At 41.6% G+C, this 12,988-nt stretch overlaps 2 protein-coding genes across 7 annotated transcripts in view; both read left to right on the top strand.

The window, feature by feature from the left end:
• Nucleotides 1-3,743, top strand: part of Dnm3 (dynamin 3) — a 531,047-nt gene extending 527,304 nt beyond the window's left edge. Inside the window, exon 22 of the mRNA XM_010635626.2 lies at nucleotides 3,636-3,743. Within this exon, the coding sequence (XP_010633928.1) occupies nucleotides 3,636-3,672 (37 nt within the window). The 3' untranslated portion in view covers nucleotides 3,673-3,743. The remainder of the gene's footprint in view (nucleotides 1-3,635) is intronic.
• Nucleotides 3,744-11,959: 8,216 nt separating this feature from the next.
• Nucleotides 11,960-12,988, top strand: part of CUNH1orf105 (chromosome unknown C1orf105 homolog) — a 92,594-nt gene continuing 91,565 nt past the window's right edge. For 4 of the 6 annotated variants that reach the window (XR_004516630.1, XM_033762094.1, XM_033762095.1 and 1 more), the window contains exon 1: nucleotides 11,960-12,457. Coding sequence is in view for 5 of the 6 variants with exons in the window: in XM_033762094.1 (XP_033617985.1) it covers nucleotides 12,365-12,457 (93 nt within the window). In the remaining variant the exon portion in view is untranslated. The remainder of the gene's footprint in view (nucleotides 12,458-12,988) is intronic. The other 2 variants (XM_033762096.1, XM_033762092.1) reach the window with 2 other exon arrangements.

The following is a 12,988-nucleotide window of genomic DNA, read 5'->3' on the forward strand; positions in this document are numbered from 1 at the left end:
ATGAAGTAGCATACAAAAGTGAAATCTTGTGTTATCTGTTGATTCCTTAATTAATATGAGCCAGAATACCTTCCACTGTCTTCTTGGCACTTTTCAGGATTTCTTACTGCGGATATATGGACTCTGTGAATGGAATTTTTGAAGCAAATTCCTAAAGCCTGTATCATTCTTGAAGGTCACATGTACCTATTGTGAAAATGTGAAGCTGTATTTCTGAACCCGAAATAAATTATAACATTTGAAGGACCCTCCCTTCCCTCATTCTTGTACATGAGTCATGTCTATGCATTTTAGTAATACCTGGGGCTATAAAAAATGTATATCTTTTATGCTTGATTTGGCCCATAACCACCAAAATGGCAAGTGGTTATATTTTGCTTTTCTGTCATTAGTTAGGGGAAGGAGAAAAAATTTTAAAGACAGCAAATTGGATCCATCAAAGACAGGAGAATGGGCATGATTTTTTCCCCTTATTTGAAATAATTGTGGAATAGACTGGAGGATACAAACCTTAGATAGCTGGAGGGTATGTGATGTTTACCATTGAAAAATAAGTATGTGTCAAAATATCTGAGGAGCAGGAGAAGGGACAATGTTCTACTCAAATGTTAGGTCAACAGAAAGCACATCTGACAGTAAATAATTGAGCTCCTGGGCTGGGGATTTAGCTCAGTGGCTCAGAACCTGCCTTGCAAGCATAAGGTCCTGAGTTCGAACCCCTGTACCAAAAACAATAAATAAATAAAAATTGAGTTCCTGGCCCGACAGTTGCTCTCTGTTACTCACTTCAGTGGCTTTAGGGCCAGGGTAAATGAATTAAGTGTGCTTATGCTACTCCAGACTGTCACCAACAACATGGAGGGTGACAGAGTCACTTGAAAGTGCAGTATTAGCTCCCAGTTTAGGGCAATCCTCCCAGGGCTCTGGTGCTTTGCCACAGTAGCATCTGAGGCTCGGGAAGCGGGTCCCAGGGATTAGGAGACTGAAGCAGATTGGAGACACATGCAGTGAGGCTTCATGAGCCTGGGGTAGCATTCAGGGGATTTTCTATATTACTTTGTCCTACTCTGCACAAAAATAGTTATGTTGAATTAGTTACCTTACCCTTGTGAGGCTATTGTGAAAGGGATCTAGGTTGGCTAAAAAGTAAAGATCGTCAGAAAAATTTAGGGTACCTATTTCTGTTGCCTTTCTTCGCTTTCCCAAGCCATGAGGCTCACCCACTGTTCTGGGACGGTAAGTTCCCTGAAATGATGGACAAACAAAGCAAGCGGAGAATGTTTTGTGACATTTTCATAGAAAAGAAAAAAAATGTATGAAAAAGAACTTCCTGAGGATCCTGCCAGAGGAAGATCACCATCAGACTAAATTGCAGTATCTTGGATCTTAATAATAATGGAGTCTTTCATATATAAATTATTCCTATATCCCATATGCAGATTTTCCTATCTCTATATGTTAGTGTTTTGGTCAAACAACTTTATTGTTTTTCAGAATGTTTAAGAAAATATAACTGCAAATTATTATCTTTATTAGGTTGATTTGCTTATGTGGTAAATACCAGTGTGAAGAGCTTTGAAATTTGCTAACAATTCGCTGTTCAGATTTAGGACTCCAACTTTCATAATGGGGCAACAACAGCAAGAGATACCTTTGTAGCTCTCCAGGTAAAAAGCCCAATATATTCAGTTCTTGGTTTCAAGCTCTCTAAGTAATACAGAGAATTCTGGAAATGAATTAGTGAGAAACCCAAACTGCCAAGATTCGTGACAGAACTGACTATGGCCTGCTCACTAAATGTTGGCATCAGCAACAGTGGGTGTCTTTGTTTTGTTTTGGTTTTTGGCGAAGAGACGAAAATTAGATGCAAGATAAGATGAAAAGAGCTGTCTGAGGGGATATAGCACTGATGTTTGAAGCCAACATTCTAGCTGTGGGTGAAATATATTTCAAGACAGTTTCTGATCTTATTCCTGGATTAGGGCATCCAACTAGCTCCAACAGGAAAGTGATTTGGTGTATGCCCATACAAAGTCCCTTCAGCACTGTGGACTTGCTGTTCAATTTAATGGCTTACCTCCCCTCCCTGCTGAGGTAATTAAAGTGTTCTAAAGCCCCTTCAGAATTCAAAAATAGTTTCCGTTTGCTGGCCAGGTGATAAATCTTATTGAGCCTGACAGAAATTCAATTACATTTTCTTCATGAAAACAACAGGGATACCCATTACCTGGCTCTCTCCAGCTAAAGGCCTACAGATCCCCCGCAGTTGAAAGGTTAGGTACTAATAACAAGTTCTTCGTCATTTAAATGAACGGACAGCCTCTTTACGATAGCCTGCCTGAAGTGGACTGAAAAACATTGGTCTTGGCTTTGGGGAAGAACAGCTCAGAAATAGCTACCAGTTTGTCTCTGTTAACATCGCACAAAAGAGAAAATTTAAAAAGTGTTTTTGGCTTTTGCTTTTTATAGACATCGTAGCTACACTTACTGAAGAGTTACAAGATTAACAAGTATGGAAGTGTTGCTGAACACCTGGCTGAGCAGCCAAAGCAAAACCCCAGAGAGAGTAGGGTGAAAGATAACCTCACAGTTCTCTGGCCTGCTGCAGTGTTGAGTTTATTCCAGATTTAGTTTGAAAGTGGAGATTACGGTATAGACTTTTGCTGGAAACTGGTGGGAAGGCTTCACTTGGCTTGTCTACTACGGAGCTGTTCACAACAATGTGTATTTGCTGTGTCTTCTCTATCTGTAAATCATCTTCCTGGCAAATGCTAGAGAGGCTGATGTCAAGTGAAGCACAGCTCTGGAGCGTGACTTCATAATCTGTGGGCTTGATGAGAGAGGCACGAGCCCAGCTAGGGCATGGAGAAAAGTCCAGCGAACTAAATTTCATTTACTCTGAACACACTGCAGGATAAATCAGTCGCACCTACCTCTCAGGCCGAGTGAAATCTTACAAAATCTTGGGGTCACCGTGGATCCACCCTCACCTCCTACAGTCCCTTGGCCTGATTCTAGGCTGTCACAAATCTAGACTATTCACCTGGAGCAAATTCTTATTTAAAAACACTTTCCATGAGATTAACCCTGACCATTTTGTACACGGTGATTACCGTGCTCACCTGATCTCTTGCCATCTTCTCACCTCCCTCACTTTAAAATTATTTTACTTGCCACATTTCTGTATCGATTCCTTTTCCCTCTGGAGAGATTGCAGAATATTCATGTAACTCTTCAGAAATAATCGAGTGTCACAAAGTCTGGGCTGGGAATCAAATAAGCAAGTGATAAAGATGTTTGGCTGTGGCGCTATCCCTAGTTCTAAAAATGATTGCATGAATTTATAATTTCATGGTGCAAAATAATAAGATTATTAAGTAGGCTCAGACCTAGTACTGCTGGTAGCCAGAAATGAATAACCTGGCAATCACTAATGTCATCTTATGGTCCTTCCATGTCCCTTGCTCGTGTGCCTGGTTTTTGTTTTGTTCTGTTTTTTGTCTGATTTGAATTTGACTTTCGTGGAACAGTTTTGCATGCTATTATTTGGATTCATTTCATAATTTAAACATTGTTTTCTTCCTCTGCATCTGTGTTTTTCTTTCTATTATGTTGTTTTGTTTTGTTTTTACTAGGCGACCCCCTCCTGCAGTTCCAGGACGACCATCTTAACCCCCATCATTCATCTCCTTTTGTTTCCAACAACATGTCTGTCTGTGGTATTTAAGAGCCTTTCGTTTGCACTACATATCATATGTACATAAAAACTTTTATTTTTATCTTTTTCTATAATAAAAATAAAGTTTATTCTATATAAAAAGTGAAAGGTGTGTATTTCCTTTTCTAATGACCCAAATTAAAATAAAAATTTGTTTCAACTAAAACCAGGTAAGGTGAACGATACAAAACTTGATATTTTAAGGAGATTAATGAAAAAGATTTAAGTTTTTAAAGCATTGTGATTTAAGATGCTCTTTGGTAGAGAATAATAATCAATCTTTGACTGAAATTTCTCCCCAAATGAAAAGATGAAAAATTCTGACTGTATAGAAAAGACACAGAAACCTAAGTAATTTCAATCTGCCTCCAGGAATTCCATTAATAATTATTGCACCAAAATATTCTTCCTAATTTTATTATTTTTCTAAATACTCCTAGAAGGTCAAATATTTAAGATCATGGAAAAATGAAGCACGTAACCTCACAAATTTTATTTGGTGAATTCAGACGTTAAAAAAAGAGATATCATAAACTGGGCACAGTGGCATGTACCTGTAATCCCGCTATTCAAAAGACCGAGGTAGGAGGCTCTCAAGTTCAAGGCTGGTGTGGGCAACTTAGCAAGACCCTCACGTCAGCAGGGAAGGGAAGGAAAAGTGATGGGAGAGGGCAAAGGAGAGGGAAAGGAAAAGGAGCCGGAAGAGCGGAAGGAAGAGCAGAAGGGGAAGGGGAGGGGAACGGGGGAAAAGAGGGGAAGAGGAAAGAAAGGGAAAGGAAGGAGGGAGGAGGAAGGAAGGGAGGAGCCATTTAAAGTGGAACAAGATAAGGCAAGGAAATGCTGCCCCCTTGAGTTGTTTCTTCCTAATGTCAGTAAAGTACCCGAAAAACAAAATCTTGATAAATTTAAGGGAAAACAATCTTTTTAACCTTAATCCTCAAATGATCATTCCAGCACTGACATTTTAGCTCATTGTATTAAAATACCCCAGACTGACCCAGGTAAAATATGTATTAAGGTAATACAGTATACTCTGCCACAGAGATGAGAGCCTCCCCAAATGTTTTCAATCGAATTCAAAATGTTGTGACAATTTACAGGGTGTTGTTGTAATTTCAAAGTAGCCCTTCTCAGAGGAGATCTCTTGTCAATGTGCCCCACGTCAGCTATGTAAAGTAAGAATACTACGTCAAGACAGTAAAATAATTCTCCATCAGCACTTGTATTCCACTCCCCTCGGTGGCATTGTACTTACCTTTGACCTAGGTAAGCCCCAGCAATGAGGAAGATGTGGTCAGGCTCTCCCAGCTCAAATGAGAGACCCCTCATTAATAATGATTTTTCTTTGGACAGTAAAAATATTTTTATCAACTGAAGTCTCCACTCAATGCAAAACCAGCTTGTCAGTTTGAAAGTTTTATGTCACACGTTTCACCCATTTTCAGTAACCCAGGTCAGTGGAGACCAGTCATAGTCGCTGGTCACAAAGTTCAAAGACTCCAAAGAGAGGGGTTTACCTGAAGCTCGTGTAGGCCTGGCAGTGATTGAATTGGTGCAAAATAATGTAAGCATACAGTTCTGCCCTTCCCTTCATTTTACTCTGGGCATTTGGCTCTTTAACCAGTATTTTTACTGCATAACATTCTTAGGAGAGAGCATCCTCCTTCCAAAAGACACAATATCCCCAGATTATTTCCCCAAGCCAAAATAGAGTTCATCAATGCGAAGGTTTCCTCCAACTCGTTTGTTACAAGTGTTTGGTGCTTTTTCATTTTGTCTGAGGTTGCGAGAAGAGCTTATTTTTAAATAATGTTATACAGTTTAGATGTTTAAAAACTTTAAGTTGGCCTCATGAACAAAGACAGAAGGAAACTCCAGTCGTAGCAGAATGAAATAATAACCTTAGTCTCCTCAGTATAGAAGCCTGTTCCCCTCCTCATGTTCTACAGGCAAGAAAAGAAATGGGGTAAGTCAGGGAAGGGAAACAACAGCACAGATTTAGTCTCTTAAGGGTTTAAATATGTATTTATATCCGTCATGTTTCTATATCCTACACTCCAACTTTCTGATTAACTGTCTGTCTCTAGCTCCACCTCTGCCCTCCATATCTGATAAGAGAATTGGAAAGGTTTTTATTATTTAGAGTTGGTCATAATTCAGGAAAGACAGAAGAAGTCAAACTGCGACACCTTTAGTAGACATACTCTTAAATATTGCCATGCCTTTATTTATGCATCACACATTTCTTGAATTTATAATAAGCTCCTAGTCACTGGAAGTGCCAAAGAAGTAACAGGATACATGCTTACACAGTAGCTAAATAAACAATTAAATACAGTGCTATGAGAAGGAAAAGTTGGGTCAGTCCTCTTTCCAGGGGAAAACTGTTTGTGTTAAGTGGGACATCATACTATCCACTTGCCCAACACAGGCCAATAATGTTCTAGAACCTGGTGACTGTGACTTCTGACAAAAGAATAATGGAACTCATTTTGACCAATCAAAAAGCCAAACATTTCATTCTCAATGGGAATATAGACTGCAAGACTCTAACTCACTGTGTTTGAGTCTGGAAACCATGGCCTTCTGACCTGCTTTGGCTCCTGACAAAGAGTCTGTGGATTTAGGTGGTAACTCTGCCACAGTCTTCCCCTGGCAGCAGGGAGAGGAGCTGGAGTTCCCCAGGCTGCAGCTGGAAAACCCCAAGCCATTGAAGATATGGAAAAAAGAGAACTAAAGGTAAGAAGAAAAATGAAAAGTTCAATCCTTTCCTTGTGGGGCTTCACTGTGACCAAATTTCTGCAGCCTTAGAGACCCCATATACGTGTAGAGGTGTACAGTAGACACCCTAGAATGCCAAGCCTGAGGGAAGTAGGAAATAACTGATGCTTATTTACAGGCAAGGATATTTTAATGGTCTTGGAACATGATTGGCTTCGGTGCTCCTTATCCTGTAACAGGGGTGGCGAACCTATGGCATACGTGCCCCAGCCTGCTGTTCGTTATCACTGAACGCTCCAAAAGGTTTGCCATCACTGTACTGTAGATTAAAAAGGTACTTGCCAATATTTGGCTCATGATTTAGCATTAAGTAAGATATAAAAATCCTCCTAATGAAGTGTTTGTAAAGGGGAAGGGAGGAGGAGTGAAGGGAGGGCAGGGACAAGGGGAAAAAATGAGAACCAAGACCTGTCATGTAAAGGTACAAGATCCCAATAATGAATGTAACTGTACTGTATACCTAAAATGTACCAATAAACTCAATGAAGAAAAAAATATCCTCATAGAATTGATATTAGATTCTTTAGCTCCAGTTTCCTGGGATTCTGAAGTAAAACTTCCCAATGTTAAACCATGTATCCACTTTTTTTTTTTTAGTATTGCTCACAGAAAGACTACTGAAAAAGAAACAAACTTCCATAGCTCTTACAATTACTAGAGTTTGCGAGTAAATCACACGGAACTTTTCGGTATTACATCACTTTATGTCCCCAGTTAAAGACATACCAGCTGCCTGCAATGTCATGGCGTACACCTGTTGATTGTAATTGCCGCTTCTTTTTTAATGCTACAAGTTCCTATTGCAATACTCTCACCATATTAAGATCAGATTTGGTAGCAAGCTACTGGATGAGTCAAGATTACAAATTGCTATTTCCCTAATCCGCTTTTATTCCAATTTCATGGTACTTTATATCGAGTTTGATTTTCAGTACTAGTTCAGATCTTCAGTGAAACGATCATGAGTCACTAGCAGGCACAGAGTAGAGACAGCCTCAGAAAGCACCAGAAGGCCAAAGAAAATTAAGGATCCTCCCGGCATTAATCAGGACTCTAGTGAAGCAGGTTCTGCCTCTCAGCACAGCTGCTAGCAGAGAATCAAGCCCTGTGCCTCCTCAAGCCCAACCTTACGCAGCATCTTAGGCAGGGCTGGCCCTCAACCTAATCTCTGACCACTTTGCCCAGAATCAAGCTTCTTATAACACCACAACGCTGCCTGTTATTAAAATTTTGCACAGTTCTCGGGAAATGTGTGTCATTATCTCCAAAGAGCACTGGTCAAAACGCACATCACGCAGAGAATTTGCACGCCGATCCCATTACTGATGACGTGTTTCTGATGCTGTGAAGAAGCCCACAATCTGAGTCACTCCATTTAAAGGTGAGAAGGCGCCAGAAATCCACCCCTCCCTCCATACCGTGCCCCCCACCCCAACTCTCATCACACTTTCTACCCTGAACTTGCTGGAATCCGTAGCCTTTTATACCAGTCTACATGAGCCATCCCAGAAGCCCTAGACTAGTCCTGCCTACTGCAATATGGTTCTGTACATCCCTATTCTGCTCTCTTCGGCTTCTCCCAGACTTCTGAAACCTTCCAGTGCACCCTCTCTAACTCACAACTCAGCAAATCTCTCTGCATTTCAGCCTAGTCTCTGGGATGTACACTTTAGAGCCTTGGTCTAACCAGATTTTTCTCTGAGCACTAATTTCTCTGCAATCTTCTCAAAAGATGGCGGCTTGTCTCCCACAGTCTGGGAGCCTGCAGTAGACCAGGTGCCCTTATTTGACTCTTTTGCATTCAGACCATTCTTCCTTCCTCCTCCCTCAAGCCCCCAGCTTTAAATCTCCATACCTGCCATTGCTTTTAACCACCAACCTCAATCCCTTCTCCCTTATTTCTTGATGATGTTTTTAGTTCTGTTTTGCTTGCTGCCTCCGATCCTGCTCTTGTCCTGTTTTTTGGGTGAATTTCATCCGTAGTATGATTGCAAATATGTTCAAATCTTTAAATTTAAATTTTAAAGAATTGTTACAGTAAAAGATTCATTGCTGTTAACCCTCACCAAAATCCTCCCCTTACTTCAAACACACTCATGCCGTCACTTTTGCCACTTTCTGAAGCAGTCCCGGAAGTCTTTCTTTATTGAGTGACTTTAGTTTTGCTGTCATGGCTGCCTCGATGTTCTACACTGAATCAAAATGTTTACCTTGCGCGGTCATTTTGACTTTGGAGAAGAGCTAGAATTTGCACCAAGCCAGATCTAGTGAATACGCAGCTGAAGACACACCGTAATGTTTTTATGAGCCTGCACCAACCTTCACTTTATTTTCATCCCACTTTGTAAAGACACAAAAGAGAACTTCCAAACGCGCCTCAGAAAGTGGCACCAAGGATGGGATGACAAGTGTGTTCAGAGTGGGGGGGGGAGGGCATACTGAAGGGGTTTGATAGCAATGTTGCTATTTTACTACCATTGCTTCTTAAAATTTTACACATTCCCCATATATTTTGATCATCCTCTGTCCTTGCATAGAAACAATTCGGCCTGTCTCTCATTTTCCTGGGCTTCATTCTTCCAACAATCTTGACCTCCACCCTATCCCAGCTACTCATTCCCCGAAATTTAATTTTGTCTTTATCCACTCTCTGATCTCCACTTCCTATTTTTGTCACTCTTCTCCTATAACTCTAACCTCTTGGACACCCAATCAATTGACTCTTTTTTTATGTTCCCCCAGTCCCCTGCCCTCATACCCACCTTAAATTCTGTGATCAGTCATTGTAAACATATCTATATACCTTTCCTCTTGGACTTTACCTTAGTTTGATAAAATCACCAACTCTTTACCTACTCTGATTTGCACCATGTAACTGTACATGGCCTTGAACACACACACACACACACACACACACACAAGTACACACAAAGCCAAGTGAATGGGTTTCCCTTTAAGTTCATCACCACCATATTCAAGTGAGCCCTTAACACTGCCAGGAAATTAATGACGCTGAGCATCACTAGTCCGTTCATTCTTGCAATATCTTGAGCTATTTGACACTCTCTCCTCTTTCCCCTACTCATTCCCCTTGAAGAGGGATCTCACCTGATTCCTTGCCTCCAACTTCCCTGAGAAAAGTGAAGCAATCAGAAAAGGCCTTCCAGAGATTCTCTCCACCTCATCGACCCACTTTTAACATCTGACCCATATACTCTGCTTTCCCACTTGTTACCGCGAATCAACTATCGCTCCATCTGCCTAAGGCCAGCACTTCCACTGTGCCCTGGATCCTTCTCCAAGGATGTGACCCTAGAAACTCTTCTCTCACATGTCATCAGCTACTTCTCTACACTCTGATCAGCATACAAACATGCTATCATTTTTATCTTCGTTTTCCCTTTATTTTCTATCCTATTTCCTGACTTCGCTATGAAGCAAAAGTGCCAAAAAGCCGACTGTACTTACTGCTCCAGTTCCTCTTCTATCCTCTCTCAAACCCACTCCAAAGAGGTTGTTTTTCCCACCACTGCACTGAAAACCTCCTCTTGCAAGGATGAAATGACCGCCTCCTTATTAATACAATTGCTGGTTCTCAGTCTTTGTCTTGCCTGACTCACCTTTTGATCTGATGGCAGCTGTTCACCTCACCCTCTCCCTCTTGGGTCACATTCTGCACTTGGTTTCCAGGACACAAAACCCTCCTTATTGTCCTCTTACTTTAGTGGTTTGCTGTCAGAATCTTTATTCTTGTTATTCTCCTCAACCTTTGTACTTCGCCGTACTTGATCGTCTTTATCTCTGACTGTATGCACTTCCTGGGTGATCTCATACCGTCTCATAGCAGTTAAGTATCATTTCTATTGCCAACAAATCCGAAATCCGTATCTTCATTTTATGGACCTCAGATTCCAAACTCATCTCTCTAATCCCTACTCACATTTTAGTCTGGTCATCTATAAGACATTTCATACCTATGTGCCCCAAACTAAACTCTTGATTTTCCTCCCTCAAATCTCCACTTGCATTCCCTCTGCTCCCATTCAATTGATGGCATATTCATCTTTAAATTCACTAGGGCTCAAAATCATAACTTATAGCTCTTCTCTTTCACACCCTACATCTATACATCAGGAGGCCCCAACAGCCTTATGCTCAAATTGTATCCACAATTTGACGCTTTTCACCACTTCCTCTGCTATCTCTCTTCTGAGTTACCATCAGCTCCTGTTGGGATTTCTTCGAGAGCCTCCTAGTATTTTTCCTGCATCTACTCTTGCCCCACACTAACCAAAATGAGCCTTTCAAACTGTATACCAGATCACATCCCTCCTTCTCTTCACAACCCTACAGTGGCTCCCATCTCAGAGCCAAAGCCAAAGTCCTCCTAATTGCTTACCATGTCACGTGTGATCTTGCCTCCCATGTGACTTCCCTGACCTCGTCTGCTGTTCCCCTTGTTATTCATCAGACGTGTCAAGCAGCCTTCTGTCCGAGGCCTTTGCAGCACCTCTTATCTGGCCTGGAATGCTCTCTCTGAATTGCTCCCTCGCTTTCTTCAAGTCTTCAAACACGACCTCGACACCCACCTTCTTTAATACTATATGACTTTTGTTCTTGCTTTCCTAGCATTAAATTCCATTTGTTTATTGTCTGTCTTCTCCTGCTAGAATATAAGGCTTTTCAGGCCAAGGACCTCTACCTTCTTTATTCATAGATATAACACAACTGTATGGAACAATACTTATCGTACAGAAAATGCTCAGCCAATAGTTGTTGACTGAGTAAATTCACCAAACATCATAAAATATAAATTGCAGAAAATTAGTAGAGGGAAGTCTAGGTAGGAACTAGATATTTTGTTGGATGTCAGGGAAGACAATAAGGGATAAAGGGGATAATGTGGGATTTGACATAGTATTAAAGGCAATTGTCTATAAGTTGGCCTTCAGCTCTCGATGCAATTCAGTTGTCATAAAATCGGGTCATCAGCCCAACCTGTCAAGGTAAACAAGTTCCTGACACAGAGAGCCTCAGTTTAACTGTGAAATAGAAATAATATCTCTTGCCGATTGTGGTGGTGCACACCTGTAATCCCAGCACTTGGGAGGCTGAGCCAGGAGGATCTCCATGAGTTCAAGGCCAGTCTGAACTACATAGTGAGACTCTGTCTCAAACAAACAAATAAACAAAAAAGAAATAACAGGACTGACTTGCAGGATTGACACGAGAAGCAAGATAATGTAAACGTCAAGTGCACAGCCCAGCACCTGGGACACATTGGGTGCTCTAAGATATAGGTGCTATTATTTCTCAAACACCCATGTGCTATTTGCTTCCTGAATTCATGGAGAACTCAAGGTGGTGTAATTACCACAATTCATCAAGAATTGTGAGACTTTCCTTGAATGTCACCTAAAGAGAAAATATCAACAACCTCCGCTAGATGGCACTGTGTCCCAGGCCGATTTCCTTTACTTCAGTGTTTTTGAAATACTGTATAATTGTGTAACGGATGCCCTCTGCTGACTTTCCTTTTTCTCGTCCTTGAGACTTTGGCTTCGAAGATGTAAATGATGGTTCCATATGCATCCTCGCCTTTTCCTAATACGAAGATTTAAACCCACAGCTACCCACATCCTTTCTCAAAAGCTTACACACTAACAGCACAGACATAACATGACACCAACAGGATCTCCACACAATCGTGCCAGTTTTTACACTCATACGCACATGCCTTTTAGCTACATGTAAGTCATAAAGCAGCCGCATCACAAATAAAGCAAACTGGAGCCCTGTAGTTTCACCTCTCCCTGATCCCATCCAGCCCAACTTGAACCCTTAGCACTGGTATCAGTCAGCTTTATGCTGCAGACAAAAATACCCAAGATAATCAACTTAAAGAAGGAGATTTCCTTTCAGTCCGTGAACACCAGGCCGCATTGCTTTGGACCCACGGTGAGGCAGAACATCATGGCGGGAGTGCTTTGCGGAGCAGTTTCTCGCCTCTTGGCAGACGGGAAGCAGAGACAGGAAGGTCCCAGTGTCCCTGCAAGGGCACCTCCTGAAGGTTCCCAAACCTCCTAGTGGCACCACAGGCCGGTGACCAAGCCTTTAACACCTGGGCCCGTGGGAAGCAGTTGAGATCTCGCAGGTATAGCAAAGCTGCCTCCCACCCCTTCCTGCTTTCCTTTGCACACCATCACCTAGGAGGGCAAGGAGTAGACTGGGGCTGAGGGGTTGCAGAGCGAGAAGGGCGGGCAGCTTATATGAAGTCTGCTCAGAAGATACACTGAATACATTTTCAGATGTAGCACCAGTAAGAGCACACCACCATTTATTCCCCTCAAAATTCTCCCGCTGGCTTCAGACACACTTTACTGCACGGTTCTGGCCACTTTCTGAAGCAGTTCTGGAAGTCCTCTTTCATGGACGTCTTCATTTGAGCTGTAATAGCTGCCTTGACATCCTGAATGGATTCAAAACATT

Source organism: Fukomys damarensis, unplaced genomic scaffold (assembly GCF_012274545.1).
Source record: "Fukomys damarensis isolate Sample0158 unplaced genomic scaffold, DMR_v1.0_HiC HiC_scaffold_11, whole genome shotgun sequence".
Taxonomy (NCBI): domain Eukaryota; kingdom Metazoa; phylum Chordata; class Mammalia; order Rodentia; family Bathyergidae; genus Fukomys; species Fukomys damarensis.